The following is an 18703-nucleotide window of genomic DNA, read 5'->3' on the forward strand; positions in this document are numbered from 1 at the left end:
GCCACGCTCATCAACAGCATGGCCCTGCCCATCTTCGTAAAAAAATGATTGCTCATTTCGAAATGTAAAAGTGTAGAGATGAAGAAAAATCTCGGGTTTCAGAAAGCTGACGTGTTTATATAGGGATGGATTTGCCAAGCCTTGTGCGACAACTTTTTCTGTGGATACGACATTTGATTTCTCCTCGAGCGCAAAGATTTCTGGGCACATATGACTTCTATTTTTTGTCAACCCGCGACTTCAGAATTGGCTGAGCGCGACATTGATTTTGGGAAAGAGTGTATTTCGGTGGCGTCATCATCATCATCTGATGGATTATCCTTAAGGACCTTGATACCAGGTCGGTGTAGAATATGGAGCTCAGCAATAAAATATCCATTGTTCTGGATAATGGTAGCGACCTTGAGGTGACATCCGATCCGGGTGATGGAACTAACGCCATATAACTCGTTTTCCGTGTCTAGCATCATGATTTTGTAGGGATAGTGTATCCCTTTTCTCCACTGAGGACTTGTGATAGTTGGATCCGATACCAATATGAATAATGGCGGATCCGAGGCAACGACATTGAATTGTAGCGCACTCCGGTTCATTCATGCATTGCATGCTCTGTTGTATTGTCTGAATATGATACTAGACCAGAGCGCATCTACGAATTGTTCTGCTGATGATTCGAGTCTAAAGTGACGTATACCGTCCAAGGTCAAATTGCTGATCAATGGATTCATTTTGGTGCAGAATCATCGTTTTGGCTCGATAAATCTCGAATGCCTGGCATCTTGCGGGTACATTGTTACACGTTCCTTTTCGAAAATAAAGTTTTTCTTTGAATTCTTCTGACATATTGTCAAGAAGATATTCGGATAGGGATAGAACGTCTGATTTGCGGCCTTTCTCGAATCTGTTTTCAGAGGCCCACACAAAATTTCTGAATCTTTGCAAGGCATGGATTCTTGATGTTCGGCTTTTAGACATTTCGTATGTTCCCCAGAGGATGCTAGCAAAAGTGTTGTCAGCGAAAGGAGTATGAGCAGATCCGATGATGGAAATTATTGGCATGATCGAATGCCACAATAACTCCAACGGAGCATCGATATAGCACGAGTTGTATTGGTTAGGATTCAACAGCAAGCTGTAACCTTCAGAGGTGATCTTTGCGGCATACTCGTGCTCTATTTGGTCAGTCATGCAGCTCGGAATATCATCCAGACGTTGATCTTCGAAAAAGTCGACTTGTGCATCCAAAGAAATAAACCCTCTCATCATCGATCACCATGTGCTTTAGTACGTATGTTACTTCGATATCGTTTGGATCGAGAGGTAAACAGGTTTCCTCAGTAGCAGATTGGAGATTTTTTCATGTGCACTCAGATTTGCTGGAGGCCATCCAGAATCAAAGAGCTTGCGCCTATTCCTTTAAATACGACGCGCTTCGCAAGCTCTGCGGGTCTTTTAATACAAATAAAATATCCTTAGTCTCGTCCTATATACTGGGATAGGAATGTCCAAAATTCACTCCGTCGGCTAAGGATATTTTATTTGTATTTAAAGGAACAGGCGCAAGCTCTTTGATTCTGGATGGCCTCCGCTGCGCTATTTTCATCCAACTTGACAGGTCTGAAAGTTGGCAACGTCTGTGGGTTGATACCGGAAAGCTCTGTTGTTTTCGAGCGCGTCGCAGTTTCATCGTCCGTGGATTCTTCAAAGATGGCTGTCGCTTGTTTGGTACATTTTACTGCCCAACTTAGATTTTCTCACACGGGGTCTTCTAGTGTACGTTTGTAGCATCCCATCGTTTTCGTAAAATTGACGCACATATCTTCATCGCTCTTAATCATCTGTAGTAAATGAGGAACGACTATGGACATAGATTGATTGCGGGTGATGAGTCGATACAGAACATTATGGAACGCTTCCACTGCATTTGTGGTCTGTGCTAGGAAGTTGCGCAAAAAAAGCCTTCTTGTAGGAACCGCTGTTGAAGATCATGCTTCTAACTTTGGGCTGCAGCCACCATCTGACCCAACGCTTGCAGCGTGGAAACTCGTTCACAAGTTCAATAACTTTTGCATCGAATTCGGATTCTGAAGACGTTGTCCGAATGATATATGTCAATTGCAGAAAGCAGCTGCGTGCTTCAGGCAATACGAAGGTGTGGTTGCTGCTGATACGTTGAATTGACTGCATCCAATGCATGTAGCAGCCTTTTAAATATTTAAATATTTAAGTCCATTGACTCTTCCATTTGTGTAAGCGTGAACTGCAGTTAGAAATCCATGTATTTCGCGGATAAAAAGCCCATCATGAAACCGAGGACATTATCGTCAACTAAATCGATTGCAAGTACTGTAAACAATACTTTAAAATATTTTTCAAAGTATTTTTCCGTCAATCCGTTCTTTATCGCCTGAAAGATGACATCGTGTTTGCGAGGTTCTGGCGAATACAAAAGAGAAATGCAAAGATAATAGCCGGTTTTTAAATCTTTGTATGCCACGTCCGTTACGATAGGAAATTTCGAAAATTTTCATCGTAGGCGGAAAGAGCATGATGAGGAAGTAGATTTGCACGATGTATGCATGGATGATATCGTTCTCGTATTCCTCTCGATTTGTGCAAACGCTGAAAATAGGTCGCCCTTAGTAGCAACATTCATACGGGTTTTACTCTTAGTGATCTCATAGGTTGCTCGTTCTCTGTTGCCTAAGATGGGGTTTGATCTCACGCAAGCAAGGTGCTACGGCACCGGTTGCAGGATTTGATACTGACCGTAGCTGCCTTGGCAGACGAAACATGCCCCTTTCTGAATATTCGTTCATTTGCGTTTTTTTCTTCTTCGCTTAGGTGCTTCGTCAATTACGGCTTTTCGGCATTATGATTATGGATGCCTTGATGACTAAACGCACATTGGTCGCCCGAGAAGACGAAAAATGTTTCGGCAGGGCAGCCGTAATGAATAAGACGATGGTCACACCCCGCACCACTTTTCTCCAGCTGCTTCTCCAGGGCCTTTTATCGACATTAGGTCGAAGGTGCTGTCCATTCAGCCGACACTATCCATTCTTCCACACAACATGGCTTCATCGTTTCCTCTTGTATCGTCGTATCTCAGGCTTCGACTTCGAGTATCGGTTGCTATGACTTTCCCGCATAGCCCAACCGATGTCAAGATTGAAGTCGACGTATGCATTCTTTGCAGGATCAAATTTTGGTTCGGCGACCTCTTCGAAGTCTCCACTGGGAAACCTCTTGTTGAAAAACGTAACTGGAGTGCCTGGCATTTCGAGTTGTAATGTCAGGACAAAAGCGAATTTAGTTTTGTGACTACCCTTGCAGAGGGGCAGGATGTGGGGAGGGGGCTGGATTTTTCGTGGCCATCAATCTCTTTTGACTCTGAGCCCAGAGCATAGCTCGTCCTTTTCTTGCATAACCAGTCTTTTCCCGTCATGCCAAAAGGTTCGTTAAGATTTCTGGCAATGTACTTTTAAACCCTAACCGATGCACCTGGACTTTTAGCAAGATCGACTTCTGCAGCTGTAAAACGAAAGGGACGTCCACCGAAAAAGAAACTCAGAGATGAAGACGGCAAAGGAGCAGGAACGGATGACCTTGATTACATGGAAGAGGAGAGCGATCAATCGTTTGGTGAGGACGAGTTGGATAATTTGAGCGAAGGAGATTCGGTACACCGAGGCAAGAAGCGCGCCCGAGGCAGCAAAGCAGGCGACAAGTCGAAGCGACAAGCGACGCCTGTGAGTAGTACCTTGGCTACGGTTGCCTCGTCACCTGCGCAAGATCCGGACAGCGACCGCGATGAAATTGGCGAGACCAAAGTGGACAGTGGAGGAAACCTACTTGGAGGTAATAAGCATATTTGCTGCTGCGTGTAGACGTGTCTGGTATTCACGCTTTTGTCCCCCTCTTTCACTTTGTGTGCGGCAGGTCGACAGTATAAAGTTCCAACATTTTCGCTACCAACACGCGGCAACAAACTGTTCATGTTTTCAAAGGATCCTGCAGCCTTGCTTGGATTCCGTGACAGTTTTGTTTTCATGAAGAAGAATCCAAAACTCGTCAAGGTGCACATCACGGATGACGAAAAGGGATACCTGGTCCAGCGCAATCAAATGAGATCAACTTTCCGGACACGAGAAATATCAGTTGTCACTGCTCGATCTGTTTTCAAGCAGTTCGGTCACCGTGTCGTTAAAAAGGGCCGCAAAGGACGCGACGATTATTACTACACGGGCGAAGAGGAAGGCGAATCAGATGAAAATTCGGCAGATGAAGGCAAGGATCTATCAAAAGATCCTTGGTCACCAATAGTGAGCAGCCGAAACAACCTGACAAACAGGAAACTGACGAAGGATGTGGCACCGGTTGTCAACGAAGTGAATTGGCTGCATCACGTAGCAATGTCTATACGCAATTTCAATACACAAATATGCGAATACCGTCGCGACAATCCATCGTTCTATGATATAAATACCCGTGTACACCAAATACCGTCGGCGCGGCAACCGCTTCGTCTATTGAACGAAATCAAAGAGAAACAAGCTACACTAGAGGACAAGGACGGAGAACAAAAGCAAGCAGTTACCGTGGAATCTGGGGATGCTGCCGCACAACAACGACAAAGTGCTGGATCAAGTACCACCGTCGCGGCCAACGGAGCTGGAGGCGCACGATCAGCACCAACAAACTCAGTATCATCTGTACCTGCAGTCTCAGCGTCAGCGCCGGGCATGGCTGCAGCTACAACTGTACCGACATCAACAATGACAGCGGCAACAGCAGCAATGACAAGCACACCCATGCAGGCTTCTGCGACCCCTATTAATACGTCAGCGGCAGCAGCAGCGGCAGCGTCAATGCCTTCAGGAATACCTCAAAATCCTTTGCAACAAGCGCAAATGCGTCCAGGCAATCCGTTTGCAATGCAGCACTTCCAACAGCAACAGCAGCAGATGGCATTGTATGTTTGTGGGAATTGGTTTTGATAAAAAGAGCTTTTACTAAGAGTGTGGTCGTTTTCAGTAGACGGCAGATGGCAGGTGTACCGCAGGCGCAGCAAGCCATGTACTACCAACAGCAAGCCATGCGACCGCCAGGAGCATACATGGGATACAATGCAGCAGCACAGCAACAAGCGCTGCTTCAGCAGCAACAGCAACAGCAACAACAACAACAACAACAACAACAACAGCAAATGCCAGGGCAGTCCATGGCCCCACAGAGCGGATTATACACAAGCATGGGAGCAAGCAATCCATATTCTTACATGCATTCAGGAGCCATGTAGGCGACGATGATGGTTACATGATAGGAAAAGAATATGGAGAAGCAGCTTTATTACACATCATGAAATAAGAATGATATAGCCAAAAAAGGGAAAGATACAGAGAGAGAAAGAGGACAGATGACATGTTTAATGCTGTGCCCATTGAATGGATTTGAGATCGATGCCTTCTTGCACCATTTCCCAGAGAGGAGACATGTCTCTAAGTTTCTGTACATGCTGGCTGACCTTGTTTACAACAAAGTCGACTTCAGCTTCAGTGGTGAACCGGCCAATACCGAATCGGATGGAGCTGTGTGCCATTTCATCGTCGGCACCCAGCGCTCGCAAAACATATGAAGGTTCGAGAGATGCAGACGTACACGCTGAACCCGAAGAAAGAGCGATATCCTTCAATGCCATGAGCAAGGATTCGCCTTCAACGTATGCAAATGAGAGGTTGACGCATCCTAAGTTTGAAAAATGTCAGAATTCAGTCTTTGTGCAATAGCAAAGAAGCGATAGCGCACCTGGATAAGACTTGACGGGGTCACCATTTCGTGCAACATGATCGACGTTGGAAGTAATGCCATCGATGAGACGCCTGGAAAGCATAGAGATACGCTTGTGATCATACTACGAATTCATCATCAGCGATCTGTATTCCCATTTACATAGAAGAAATGGAAAGGATTCTGCTGATCCCTCAGAACCCCTGCACACTGGTCACGGCAATAGCTCTGCTTACGCTCCACTGGAGCGCATCGTCTACAATCCCGAAGAACTGTATCCGAAAGTGCAGCCCATTGCTCATTCACGCGAATATTAACGTGCCTGCTAAACGGCACGATTCGTCACAGGGCCAGCAGTTCCTCCTGCTGCGTATCAAATGAATGCTTACCTCCATTTCTTCACTGGCAATCCGGCAAGCCTCGCCCAACCCGACAGCCAAAGGAGCAGGGACGGTACCACTGCGGATACCGCGTTCTTGGCCACCACCGGTCTGGATAGCCTCCAATCTGACTCTCGGTCGTCGACGAACGTAGATGGCACCAACACCCTTGGGTCCGTACAGTTTGTGACCAGAGATACTCATAAGATCGATGTTCATGGCGTTAACATCGATGGGAATCTTTCCGCAAGCCTGAGCTGCATCGGTGTGGAAGAAGACTTTCTTGGAGCGGCAGAGTTTACCAATTTCCTCGATCGGCTGGATGACTCCGATTTCGTTGTTGACAGTCATGACCGAGACGAGGGCAGTGTCAGGACGAATGGCTTCCTCCAATTGCTTCAAGTCGATGATACCGTTGCTTTGAACAGGCAGATACGTCACTTCGAAACCTTCATCCTGGAGAACACGGCAAGAATCGAGCACGCATTTGTGTTCCTACTCCCAAACCCTATTAGCAAACCTTGGATGCACGCAGGTTAACACAGCAATGTACGTACAGTTTGGGTTGTAATGATATGCTTCTTCTTGTTCTTGTAGAATCGAGCAACGCCCTTGATACTGATATTGTTGGATTCGGTGGCGCCAGAGGTAAAGATAACTTCCTTGGGATCGGCACCGACAAGCTTTGCCACTTGCTATCATGCAAACATTCCCCATCAGCAATTTTTTCTTTTCTCTTTTTCCATGTGCGACACTTACAGCTCTGGCATTCTCTACAGCCTTTTCCGTCTCCCAGCCGTACTGGTGAGTTCGTGAGTGCGGGTTACCGTAAATGTCGGTCATGTAGGGCATCATGGCATCAAGCACACGCGGATCCAGAGGAGAAGTCGCTTGCATGTCAAGGTATATAGGTCGTCCAGCTGCAACTGCAGAAGCGTTCTGCATTCCAAGTGACTCTGTTTGTGATCAAGGACAATTTGGCGTCGTCAATTTTAGAAAAAATTACAGAGTTAAGGATAGCAAACTCACCTTCCAAGCGACTCGCAGTAGGAGGCTCTGCTGTGACAGCGGCATTTTGACGAGCAAGCGAGGTCTGTGAAAAAGCTCGGTAAGCTGCAGGCACCAAGCTTCTCTTTGTAGCAGTCAAGACAGCAGTCTTGAATACACCTTGATTGGCAAATGTCCTCAACATGTTTGCAAAAGCAAGGAAGAAAGAAGAAAGAGCAATCGGATTTCATTTGCGCATCAGATGGATCTGATGCTGAATTCTGGTAGCAGGACCGTGGCTGACAAATCCCGGCACACCGAGTTGCCGCGATTTCACCCACACATATTGCACAAGTAGATGATGTTTGCGGAAAGTACAAAAGCTGACAGAGGACATGGAGACCTTCTACAATAGTAAGCGCAAACATACAAATGAGATAGGCGCAGGGCATCTTTTTCTTACATAGCCATGAATTTGCGAGGAATTTAAACCTGATAGCCTAAAACATACTCAATAGGATGACGCTACCCTTCTTCTCCAATAACAAAACGAACATGAGGTCCAAATTTTCTTGTATAATAAGTAAATAATTGCAGTCGAGACAGATAAGAAAGTATAGTATTCGATATCAAAATAAGGGTTATTTATCGCTTGCGGCCCCGTCAGTGGGGATACTGGTTTCTGTTGTAGCGCCAGTGTTGGCTCCCACCGAATTGACGTCTGATACGGACGAAGATGTTGAGTTGGACGATGTGTAGACTGCCGGTGTATTCGTGTAATACACCGGTGGTATCTGCTGATGATAACTCGACGGTGTTGCTAGTAAACAATAAAGAGGAGGAGGGATGTTGTTGACAGTGGTGACATTATTCTGCTGTTGCCTGTTATTAAAACCAGGAGAAATGATAGGACCAGCTGCAGGAAAAGTTGAATATCCAATCATGCATCCTCCTGCCTGAGGATGGGAATACGCAGCTGTCCCATTGCAGCACTCAAAACTAGTAGGTGGAGGTGAGGATCGGCAATGCTCACGTTGCGGTTGACTGTAGTAAGGATATACAGCGTTTGAGGAAGATGCAGGCTGAGGGTATACTGGACACGCGTAGCAATTTGGTACAAAGCCGGCACCGTATGAATCAGAGGACATATCGATGTAGCCTATGTAATAACAGCAACGTACGTAAATTTGCGTTTCTTTTCTGGACACGAGGACGACAAGAATACCATAAATGTAACTAGTGCTTCCTTGTTGTACGATGGCTCCTCCTCCTTCTCCTCCATTGTTATTTGCTCCTCCAGCGGTGCTGTATCAATGGTCTGGTCAGTTGCACGGATCATTTTTCCATTTACGCATCTTGACTATACCTTGTACGCTGACGCTCTAGTATACGCCTTTGCCAAAGATATTTGGAGTTAGGATTGCCTTTGACCGTTTTACCTCCAGGTCCAGATACATTAGCAGCCTGCATCCCTTTTGGTCCACGAATCAGGTCGTACTCGACCTAAAGAAAGAGACATATTTCTATATGAATATGGGGCCTTCTTTATCCATTGTGCCTTTGCGTCGCTGACCTCCTCACCCTGACATGTAAGGAGCTCTTCTGATCAGTTGAAAAATTGTCGATCCTTTTTGTCATGCGGTGTCCCTGGAAAGGAAAGCTTACCTCGGCTAGGCTTTTGAATCCTCCGCCATTGTAGATCGCACTGTGATGCACGAAAACATCCTGGGCTGGCAAATAACAGCAATTTTTCTTCTTAGCATTTTCGCTACTGGAAAGAATCGATGTGGGCAATCCGAACCTTTGCCATCAGCTGAAGTTGCCAACGTTTTATCGACCGGGATGATGAAACCGTATCCTTTTGTCGCATTGAAAAACTTTACATGTCCAGTTTGACGAGGCCCTGCAAAGACAGCCATTATGCTCTGTTATCAATCAATCAACGAGTAGGATGGAAGAGTATGTTGATATATATGTATGAGCAACAAAACAACAGCAGTGCTTTTGACGACTTATGACATACATCGATGATTTTATAAATTTAATGTCGTTAGGGTGTATGTGTAAGGTGTAAACGAACAGAGAAAAAGAAAATAAAAACTGTGAAAAGAAGAAGAAAGAGATTGTTGGAACCCATGAAAGGAAAGGGATAATATACCAACATTTTGAAATGCAAGGTGATAATGATATGCGTAGTGAGACTATGCGCGAGTCTAAAAGGCAGCAGACTTTTACCGTGACGACCAGCAACGCCGTTGTCAAGTACAACGCGTGAATCGTGTGTGCGTGCTATCGTCACGATTTTATTGTAATTGCAGTATCAAGGAAAACAAGGTCTTCCTGGCAGCAAACTATCCAGTTAATGGTTTATTTTCAATTCAAGGACTAGGGAACCAAACTACTCGAAATTATAGCTATAGCACGGCGACAAGACTGCTTGGAAAGAGCACTATCCCTATATTGTGAGAATATTTCCACTCGATTGTTTTCCCGTCATCTTGTCGGACCCCATCCACAAATAGAACACACCTTGCAGTATGTATTTCCGGCTGCGTATGACTACTTGGTTCTCACTGCTGGAAGCTATCTTCCGAGCGTTGCCTCACCTTTGTGCAAATGGTGATACTCTAGACTATTTACTAGTACAACTTGTACCACCTCGTTCCACAACAAGGGACTTTCTTTTTTGTTGTTCTAGTCAACAGATACGCCGAGATAAAGCCCTCTTGTTAACCGTTGTGCGCACGTACAGCATATAATTCACGATAGATGTACGTTCAGTCTTTGGTGTGCATTTCATCCATTGAAATGAGTGCACCGTGATGCAATACCTGATAAAGTTGTCTTAGGACTGGCCATCCTACCTGCATACTATTCCATGCTGTAAACTTGCAACATATTTCTAAAGATATATATGCTGATATATTTGCGTGCGACGAAGCAAAACATTTACATATGTTCTATAGATTGGGAGTTAAAATGCGTACAGGGTAGGTCATCATTGATAACAGGATAAATTGACTTGAGCGAGACTGCAAAACAAAGGTATGTGGCTTTATGAGTGAGCTATGCATGCAATTATCAAAATACATTGTGCAATGGTAAAGAAAGTAATAGCAAGATTGTAAGATGTTGTAAATGTAGAAAAGTAGAAGGGTGTCGTGCAAGGTATTAGTGTCTGGGTATGCTAGACTTGCAAACAACAGTGGTAATGTGCGTTGGAAGTCTAATGTTGTCGCACTATGTGAAATACTCCCGCGATTATTATATAGTACGCTTTTCAAGCTATATAACCGTATCGATTTCCTGATGCAATGCCCAGAGCCAGGTTTCTTTTTCTTGTCTGTCGCGCGCAAGGAATGTCCACAGGGTGCCTTTCCGGCCTGTTCTGTGACCAATTTTCAAGGCAGTGAACGGTTTGATGAAGGGATGAAGAACTTTTGGGCGCCAAATAACGAATGTATTGCTGCCTGGACCGTCGCTGCTTACAGTGCCGTCAGCGAACATTTTGGGTGGCTCTTTAGCCGGTATCCTATGGGTTTGACTATGTTCATCCGAGTAAACGTATGCGGCATCCAGTGGTATTGTCTTGTGATAATTGTACATTGTACTCGACATTGCTTCGTTTGTCCAGTATTTACGTTGCCACATCTTGAATATGATTAAACATTTGTTGACAGTCAACACGCAGAATCTATGACGGTACGTTTTTTGCCGGTTATTGCGTACATACAGAGTACCAAATTGCTAAGACTTTGTGGTTAGACGAAACAATAGAAATATGAACATATATCAAATGGTTTTTTACCAAGATACTCCGTTGCCATTCGGCACGCTGCAGTCGATAACCAAGTCTGGTGTTTTTCTCCAAGTCAAGACCACTGGTGGCCTGACGCTGGCATGCCTGTATAGCACGGCGGATGCGCATGATCCAGTCGAATGCAATTTGGACGCTTTCCGTTTCAAACAGCAGCACTTGATTATTTATATGCAGCTCAAAACTTCTTCGCCGCAGTTCAGGGCCTGCTTTCACTGTACCGTACGTATCCTCTCTGGCAGGCCGCACGAGTGTAGCTTGTGCTAAATCCATGATTGCGAAGGCAGCATTCAAATTCCTGGCTTGCCGCGAAAGTTCTGCTTCCAATAAAGCTTTAGCATCTTGTTCCTTCTTCAGTGCTACCGAAGAAGATCCACTGCCGTTCCGAAGAAGTCGAGCGACAGACTTAATAGTTACACCGCCGGCGTTCGATCGAAAAGAAAACTTTGAGTAGCGTGAAAAGCCAACGGATGTGAGGCGCGCTCGATTATCCAAAGTAGTTTCATCTGTACAGTGAGGTTTCTCAGCGCGAGAAATATCGAGCAGTATAAGTAAGCTTCCATCGATGATCAAGTGGATTTGGCGCCTGACTTTGGGAGGCTTTCCAAAAGGATCTTTCTTTGGAAAGGTCCAAATGACAAGATCACCTTCCATGATAGGTGACGGTAGCTAAATAAGCAACCATTAGATATTGATATGAACGCAATCAAATGTCATGTTCCTACTTCGCCTTGATCAGGATTCTTATACGGCAACAATTCAAGTTGATGAGTCTATCAAATCGCGCGAGACCTGTATGTTAGAGGACAGAAAAATGGCCAAATTTTGGATTCAATTATCAGCAGCCGCCTACCTGCTCAATGATCTGAGGTCCTACGAGGAACGTAGCAGAAGGATCTGTAATCCATTCTAGTCGAGGTGGATTGCTGACGGTGCGCCAACACAGGCCAACGCGATCCTCGAACCAGTCCAATGGCCTTATCTTTTGCTGGTCAAGCATCCGTAAAATACTCTCCTTAACATCAGCTAGCCGTATGTTGTTGTTGTTTGCAACTATGTCGCTTCCGATAGGTATACGGATATGGATATTGTTCAGCGTAGGGACACAAATATCTATGCTCGGTGGGACGGGGAGTTTTGCAGTCGAAAGTCGGTAGAGCGCCATGTACCATGCTTGAGATTGGGAGATCGTGCGAGCCGAAAACATGAACGATAAGACTCGTGCTTCTTCTGCTGTTCGGAATTGTAGCCGCCAAGTATAATCTACCGATGATGTAAGGCTCAACCTGGCTGTATTGACACCATGCTTTATGCCTGGCAAGAGGTATATCACATGCGTCAGGACTCGTGGTCTAAAGACGACATCCTAATTATTTCAAGTTTAATTCTTACGATGAATAGCTCAATCCGGACAATTAGAGTTTCTATCCACTTACTGTGATAGCATACAGTTCGAGTCGATCGTAATATAGTACAGCTTCAAATTCTCGCCAGCGAGGTCGGTTCTGCCGCAGGCTCACGCTACTTGCTAGTTCACCAGTCAAGTTTTGCTCGCTGCGATACCATGACATTTTCATTGCGCATAGCAGAAACCCCTTTTTAATTATCACGTTTCGCTTTTTCGCTATTCGCTTAGTCTGCAGCAAAGGGATCCTACTCGGTTGGTCAACGGAAGGCTCCAATAAACTTTCGCACGATCGAGTTGATATCGGTGCGGCAAGAGATACGTGAATGTCGTTTCTACTGTGCGAATGGTGTATAGGAACTGTGGCAGAGCCGTGATTATCATGCAAGAATTGGTTTTGGGGATATTCGATAGGTGAAGTTGGACTGCTGGGCGGCTGTTCGTAAATGAACGGAAGATTCATGCAAGATCTGTATCCGCGTTGGTCGTTGTTGTGGATTTGAAACCTCTCGACAGCGTACGTGTCTTTTGCTGTCAAACTAAGGCGTTGTCTTTCATCAGTACGATGTAACTGTATCGACCTTTTAAAGGTTATTCAAACTTAATTAGCTATCATTAGATTATTATGCTACCTTTTTGCCGCCATGCCATGTCGAGTCTGGCCCAACTCGTCAGCTACACTGATAACTTTGGTCTGATCGTCAAAGTTCTCCGTGAATTGCAAATGCTTTGACAGTGACGCATCTTGAAAATCAGCGTTATCTTTCAAGTCAGGTGCGCATGCAACGAGATCATCATTTGTATAGTCGGCCAGCATAACGCTTGACGTTGGAGTTCTGGGCGAAATGGTCGAGTCCGGCGTGGTGGAAGGAATTCTATCTACCTGGTTGCTGCTCTTTAAAAGTGCTTGCTGCTCTGAGGGCTTCCCGTTGCAATTCAGAGTTTGCAAGCCAATCGTCTGCATGTTGCCATTGTCTTGTACAAAAAAGAGCTCGTATTCGTTCCACAAGGGAATCTTACTGAGAACCACGAGTTTGGATTGAATTGAACCCCTTTTAGGTATGATCGGGGTCTGCCTCTCGATTTAGCAACAGCGCCGATCGCGAACGAAGCTCTTTTCAATGTATAATCTCTGTTGCTTTCTTGACCAAAGGTAACAGAAGAGGATACAAGAGGAAAAAGCAAAGCGTACCTGAAGCAGAAACAAGTACCTGACTTTTCGGGTAAGAGCACGCCTGTTTCTGTTCAAAGGCGCTTCGGATGGCCTATCCAGATTTTGCCGATGAGCTTCTAGCCTGTCATTACTGGTTCCGATCTTTTGCAAAAGAAAGTCTTCTCGACAATCTGGATATCCCACACTTGGTTGCAAGAAGGATTTCCTTTCAGACGAGGATATTTGGACTTTATACAGTATACCATCATGGGTGGTTTACATCGTAGATCTTTTTCCCTGTGTAACACACTCATCTATCATAGGATTGTACCCTGACACGGATAGACACAGGTGCTAAACATCTTTTATTACGTTCAAATACACGGGTAACATACGATGCAAAGAGTCTCAAATTTTTAAGATCAATCTGCAGGAGATCAGTCTATCACGGGTAGCAAGTTTAACGGGCAACTAGTTCAATAATAAACCGAATATCGTTACCACAGTCATTCGAGCGCACCTGATGCAGCTGATGGGTTGCACATTCCAGCAGACGGACGTCCTCTTGCGTAATATCACTAGTATAATTTCAGGCGAGGATTGGATCTCATGAATGCAGCCAATGAGGCAAACAACGTAAGAAGATCAGATCAAGTAGGACATAAAATAATCCATTTTTCTAACGATGACATACGTAAATATGAATTAAGAGATAGCTACATGCACACATGCAAAAGTGAAAAGGTGAAACGAAGAAGAAAGAGTGAATAAAGGGTAGACTGAATAGGAAGAGAGTTAAAGAATGAGTATGAAGAGAAAGAGACAGAGAAAGAGGGGATAAAATACAATCGGGCACAATGACAAAGTTTCCGTATGGTGGTCAAGATTAAGCCTTTTCTTCTGCTCGCACGCGTCGACCTGGGAAGCAGCATGTAATGCAGTACCAAAACGACGAGATCAGGAGAGCAACCATTGCGCCCAAAGTCATCCACATAGACGGGCCGAGGTGTCCAGTAGCATCAGAGACACCAGCATCGCGTACGCTGTTGATACCCTTCAGAGAAATAACGAGCAATATGACAAAGACGACAATCATGACGAGGGCGGAAACAAAAGTAACGAATGCGGCTAGTAAATCGCTACCTCGTCGGAAACCACTCATAAGGGTGATGATCATAGCAAAGAAGGTGAGGCCAAGGCCAATCCAGTACAGAATAAAGTTTGCTAGGAACACTCTGTCGAGATTTTGCAAACCGTCGACTGCAGCATTGGGGATTTCACCTGCAGCGTCAACTATAAAGATAATTTATATGAGCAATCCGTTTAATGTCACGAATCATACGAAACTCACCCCAGTTGTATGCGGCGACTGGATTGCTGCACTGTGTCACCTCTTCGTTGCGCCCAGTACAATAATTCCTTAAAAAGTCTTGTCAGAAAGACATGCTGATCCCTTGTGCGGAGAATGTTTTGTTTATACATTACCATAACCCGAAGTCGACGAATTGACTTCCTAGATGCAGACGGGCAAAGTATAATTCGCGTAAGAAAGGCCTAGGTTGAAGAAACGAATTCATTAAGGACTAGCAATTTTAGTTGATGCATCGGAAGCCGGGTGTCGTACCTGTTGTACGTATTGCCTATCATTGTAAATATCTGCAGTACGAGAGCGGCAAAGTCGAAAAACGTAGCGAGGAACGAAAATAGCGACATATTTTTTCCAGGTGTAGTGGCAGAGAAGTAACGTAAAAGAGGAAGAGGGGGAGAGAGAGAAAAAAAAAACTCGATTTTGCATGCAACTGAAAACGCGCACTTCTTTTTATATCCATCGAAACTTGCATGAAGCTTCGATACCATGACGACATGATCGGATCCGACGCTATACCCTATTAAGTTGTAGCTGTGCACCGTGGATGCCAAGAATCATGTCCGACAGAAAAAATATGAAAAGAGCAGCGCAACCACACAACTCAAATAGGCAAACTCGATTATCCAATGATATCTTACATCACTCAGTGATCTTGCGCAGGTGCCAAACTTTTGGGTAGTACATCCCCGAGAAAAACGGAAGACGTTCTCCCAAAGCTAAAAAAAGATCCATTGTCGGCAGGCATGGTCACCGTGTCCTGTGACTTGAACTGGGGAAGTTGTCGCATGCATGTTTTGTTCCCAATCTTCACTTTCTCCACGAAGAGAAGTAACAGAATTATGGCACTTTTGCTGATTGCTATTTAAGCTTAATTCTTATCACAAAATTCCAGCTTCGATCTGTACATAGATGGTTGAGGGATTGGACGTGTCTCAATTACAGACGGATTTCATATTTTTGATCCGGTCTCTGAAGTAGCTGAGTGCAACCGTTTTACCGTTACGAAAGATACGTACACACAGGCATCGTGTCCTGATAATGGGTCCAAAAAGCTTCCGACGCTTGCTACCGCTTGTACGAATTGATTATGTTTAATACTATAGGGAGTTAGGATTCAAGCAAACTGCAAGCTTCTTTGATAGAAAATTCCCATACGACAGTCGAATGCTTGGCAAGCAGTTCATTGATACAGATGCAATCTCTTGCTGAGCCTCTCTATTTGTCTTGGCAGCATTCAAGCCCATTCTGGATGACGAGTTTGATTCAGAAAGAGCGGAATTCAACTTTTCTGCAGCAGCCAGCCGGAACCCAGCACCGTCACGATCCAGAGACGCGTAATTGCCCAGCTTCTACTTTAGCGCACACCCTTATATACACACGCATAATGTCAGCAGAAGTACCGGCACATGAAAAGAAAACACAAGGCAACAAGTTGCCTCAACTGCATGCATTAGAAGAAGACGATGAGTTCGAAGAGTTCGCCGTAGAAGGTACTGATCTTTTTAATAAGATGTATGGATCAAATCTGGACCTTAGCTTACATTATTTTGAACAGACTGGGAAGAGAAGGATCAGCAAGGTGATGACTCTCACTACTGGGAGGATAACTGGGATGACGACGATGTAGAAGATGCATTCTTTAATCAATTACGGTACGTTTCAGTGTATGAACGATGCCTTTGAATCCATTGCACATGCTAACGATCGTTTCCTTTGCTTCCTAACAGACAGGAGCTTGAGAAAGAGAAAACACCAACCTCGGAACCAATGAAGTCGTAATGTTCTTAAAAAAGCTCTGAATATTGATAGCCGAAAGACCATACCACCCTCCGTCCCTTTTGTATCGGTATCACTCCTCAACTGTACACACACTCCATTGTTTCTCACACAACGATGTGACGTCCACAAAAGAATGAACCGACATTTACAAAAAATTCGTCTATTCAATACTGTCCAGTTGGAAAAACTCATGGAAGTTGCATCATACTTGTCAAAAGCAACAAAGTTTGGGTCACCACCGGAGATGCCGATCATAAGGATTAAATCGTTATCTGTTTTGGGAATTCTATATACACGTTATTAGGAGGCATCGACTTTGACATACTGCTTGAACGATTGCAAAAGCACATTCTTGTCGAGATTCTTGCCGATCAAGACAAGTTTGCTAGCGAGATCCTCCGTTTGATTTTCGTGAACAAAACCTTCTTGGATATCGTAAAGGTCCTGAACGCCTTGCACAATCAGACACTTTTGTCGGTCAGAAGCATCAGCTGCATCTTTTGGTGGACAAAGTATTCCTTTGAGTCGCAAGACGAGCAATTGATCGTCATTTGACGACGATGGTGGCTGACCAGGCACGACTTTCTCCCACAGTAGCATCTGAATCCATGACTCGATTTCTGTAAGCGTTTCTAACTGCTCTGAGAAATGGATGCATATCGTTTGGACAGTCTATCAAATATGAAGCAACCGAGCGTTAGCTATGTTACAGAAATTGGTTGCTTTTTTTATTCTTACATGACTGTGATGATGTGCATGAGCGTTGCCATGCTCTTCGATTTTCCTGGTCTGTTGCGCTAGGTTATCTGCATTGTGCACATCGTAAGCGTTGATATTCAGGACAAAATCCAAAGGGATTCTACTCCAGTGTTAGCGCATATACCGAGGAACTTGTGTTTTTATTCCTCACCTAGATCTCTCCGTCACAAGGATATCGGCAACAGAGTTAACAGACTCTATATCTTCTTGGAGATCTTTCAATTCATCCTCTTTGAGCAGATCCTTCTTGTTAATCACAATGCGGTCAGCAATAGCGATTTGCCTATATAATCGTGGTTAACTCACGACTTGCAGACTGATCTAACTCTCGCTGTCACATACTTTAAGGCTTCATTTATCATCGTATCCTCCTTTTTCTCCCCCATATACTAAGATACCCTGTCAGCAAAGAGGCTGCACTGAGTAATTCGATAAATGCAGCTCACCTCTCGAATATGCTTTGCATCTACCAAAGTGATAATACCATCCAAATAAATCTCGCTTCCAAGGCCGTCATCGAGCCAAAACATGGAAGCTATTGGTCCTGGATCTGCTAACCCGCTTATATGCTGTCAGATGGAAGAATGGCCTATCATTGTATATTCTACAATACCTAGTTTCCAATAAAATGTAATCAAATTTTCCTTTCTTCTCCATCAGATTTTCAATAGCTTTCACTCCATTATCTCTTTCAATGTTAATATGATAAGTCGATACGTACATGCTAGCTGCCTTACGCTCAGCGACTTACTTTGTGGAACAGCACAGGCATCCATTTCGCAATTCTAGCCATTCTTCATACAATGTGCCTTCTTGATTGACGGATAACGACTTCTCAATATCACTGCCTATCTCGACTCGTCAGACAAGAAAGAACGATCTTCGTGCCGCATGCTGTGAGCAATTACTTTCTCCAAATTCGTTCAAGATGACTGCAATTTTCTTTTCATGTTTTTCAGTAAGGATATAATTTAGAAGGGTGGTTTTGCCGCTTCCCAAGAAACCTAGAATAATATGTATCGTAAGGAATTGCACTGCTTTGCCAAGCCAAGTGCCACGCCGTGCCTGTAACAATCGTGACAGGAATCTTGCCCTTAGGTTGTTCCGCGTCGTTGACAGCCGCCGGTGCTGGAGTAACGGCTTCACTGGAAGCCGAATCAGCGGAACACTCCTTCAAAGCCAAGCAGCAGTCTCGTGCGCTTACGTTTCAACTGTAGAAGATGCCGGGATCAACTCGGGAATCTCGTCGTCGAGATCGCTCATG

At 44.6% G+C, this 18703-nt stretch overlaps 9 protein-coding genes across 9 annotated transcripts; 2 read left to right on the forward strand and 7 right to left on the reverse strand.

Moving 5' to 3' along the window:
* Positions 1-227: 227 nt before the first annotated feature.
* VTP01DRAFT_9476 (uncharacterized protein) lies at positions 228-470 on the reverse strand (the record flags this gene model as incomplete). The annotated part of the gene is made up of 1 exon (XM_069388706.1): positions 228-470. The coding sequence occupies one exon, from the start codon at positions 468-470 to the stop codon at positions 228-230; it is 243 nt and encodes an 80-aa protein (XP_069239896.1).
* Positions 471-678: 208 nt separating this feature from the next.
* VTP01DRAFT_9477 (uncharacterized protein) lies at positions 679-1266 on the reverse strand (the record flags this gene model as incomplete). Its single annotated transcript, XM_069388707.1, has 1 exon — positions 679-1266. The coding sequence occupies one exon, from the start codon at positions 1264-1266 to the stop codon at positions 679-681; it is 588 nt and encodes a 195-aa protein (XP_069239897.1).
* Positions 1267-3446: 2180 nt separating this feature from the next.
* Positions 3447-5302, forward strand: VTP01DRAFT_9478 (uncharacterized protein; the record flags this gene model as incomplete). The annotated part of the gene is made up of 4 exons (XM_069388708.1): positions 3447-3456; positions 3517-3861; positions 3943-4975; positions 5038-5302. 4 exons carry the CDS (start codon positions 3447-3449, stop codon positions 5300-5302), a joined length of 1653 nt encoding a protein of 550 aa, XP_069239898.1.
* Positions 5303-5428: 126 nt separating this feature from the next.
* VTP01DRAFT_9479 (uncharacterized protein) lies at positions 5429-7362 on the reverse strand (the record flags this gene model as incomplete). Its single annotated transcript, XM_069388709.1, has 6 exons — positions 5429-5748; positions 5809-5914; positions 6180-6665; positions 6728-6865; positions 6930-7126; positions 7200-7362. 6 exons carry the CDS (start codon positions 7360-7362, stop codon positions 5429-5431), a joined length of 1410 nt encoding a protein of 469 aa, XP_069239899.1.
* Positions 7363-7798: 436 nt separating this feature from the next.
* Positions 7799-9076, reverse strand: VTP01DRAFT_9480 (uncharacterized protein; the record flags this gene model as incomplete). Its single annotated transcript, XM_069388711.1, has 6 exons — positions 7799-8316; positions 8383-8462; positions 8524-8660; positions 8731-8739; positions 8823-8887; positions 8959-9076. The coding sequence occupies 6 exons, from the start codon at positions 9074-9076 to the stop codon at positions 7799-7801; spliced, it is 927 nt and encodes a 308-aa protein (XP_069239900.1).
* Positions 9077-10442: 1366 nt separating this feature from the next.
* Positions 10443-13343, reverse strand: VTP01DRAFT_9481 (uncharacterized protein; the record flags this gene model as incomplete). Its single annotated transcript, XM_069388712.1, has 6 exons — positions 10443-10904; positions 10966-11643; positions 11700-11747; positions 11828-12340; positions 12411-12960; positions 13012-13343. The coding sequence occupies 6 exons, from the start codon at positions 13341-13343 to the stop codon at positions 10443-10445; spliced, it is 2583 nt and encodes an 860-aa protein (XP_069239901.1).
* Positions 13344-14418: 1075 nt separating this feature from the next.
* Positions 14419-15245, reverse strand: VTP01DRAFT_9482 (uncharacterized protein; the record flags this gene model as incomplete). The annotated part of the gene is made up of 4 exons (XM_069388713.1): positions 14419-14825; positions 14884-14951; positions 15018-15086; positions 15157-15245. The coding sequence occupies 4 exons, from the start codon at positions 15243-15245 to the stop codon at positions 14419-14421; spliced, it is 633 nt and encodes a 210-aa protein (XP_069239902.1).
* Positions 15246-16093: 848 nt separating this feature from the next.
* Positions 16094-16680, forward strand: VTP01DRAFT_9483 (uncharacterized protein; the record flags this gene model as incomplete). Its single annotated transcript, XM_069388714.1, has 3 exons — positions 16094-16391; positions 16457-16553; positions 16629-16680. The coding sequence occupies 3 exons, from the start codon at positions 16094-16096 to the stop codon at positions 16678-16680; spliced, it is 447 nt and encodes a 148-aa protein (XP_069239903.1).
* A 300-nt stretch (positions 16681-16980) lies between these two features.
* Positions 16981-18702, reverse strand: VTP01DRAFT_9484 (uncharacterized protein; the record flags this gene model as incomplete). Its single annotated transcript, XM_069388715.1, has 10 exons — positions 16981-17352; positions 17419-17539; positions 17591-17722; positions 17782-17828; positions 17886-18000; positions 18053-18127; positions 18191-18287; positions 18348-18443; positions 18505-18584; positions 18644-18702. The coding sequence occupies 10 exons, from the start codon at positions 18700-18702 to the stop codon at positions 16981-16983; spliced, it is 1194 nt and encodes a 397-aa protein (XP_069239904.1).
* Position 18703: the final 1 nt, after the last annotated feature.

This window comes from Rhizomucor pusillus (assembly GCF_041956525.1).
Source record: "Rhizomucor pusillus strain CBS 183.67 unplaced genomic scaffold VTP01scaffold_7, whole genome shotgun sequence".
Lineage (NCBI taxonomy): Eukaryota > Fungi > Mucoromycota > Mucoromycetes > Mucorales > Lichtheimiaceae > Rhizomucor > Rhizomucor pusillus.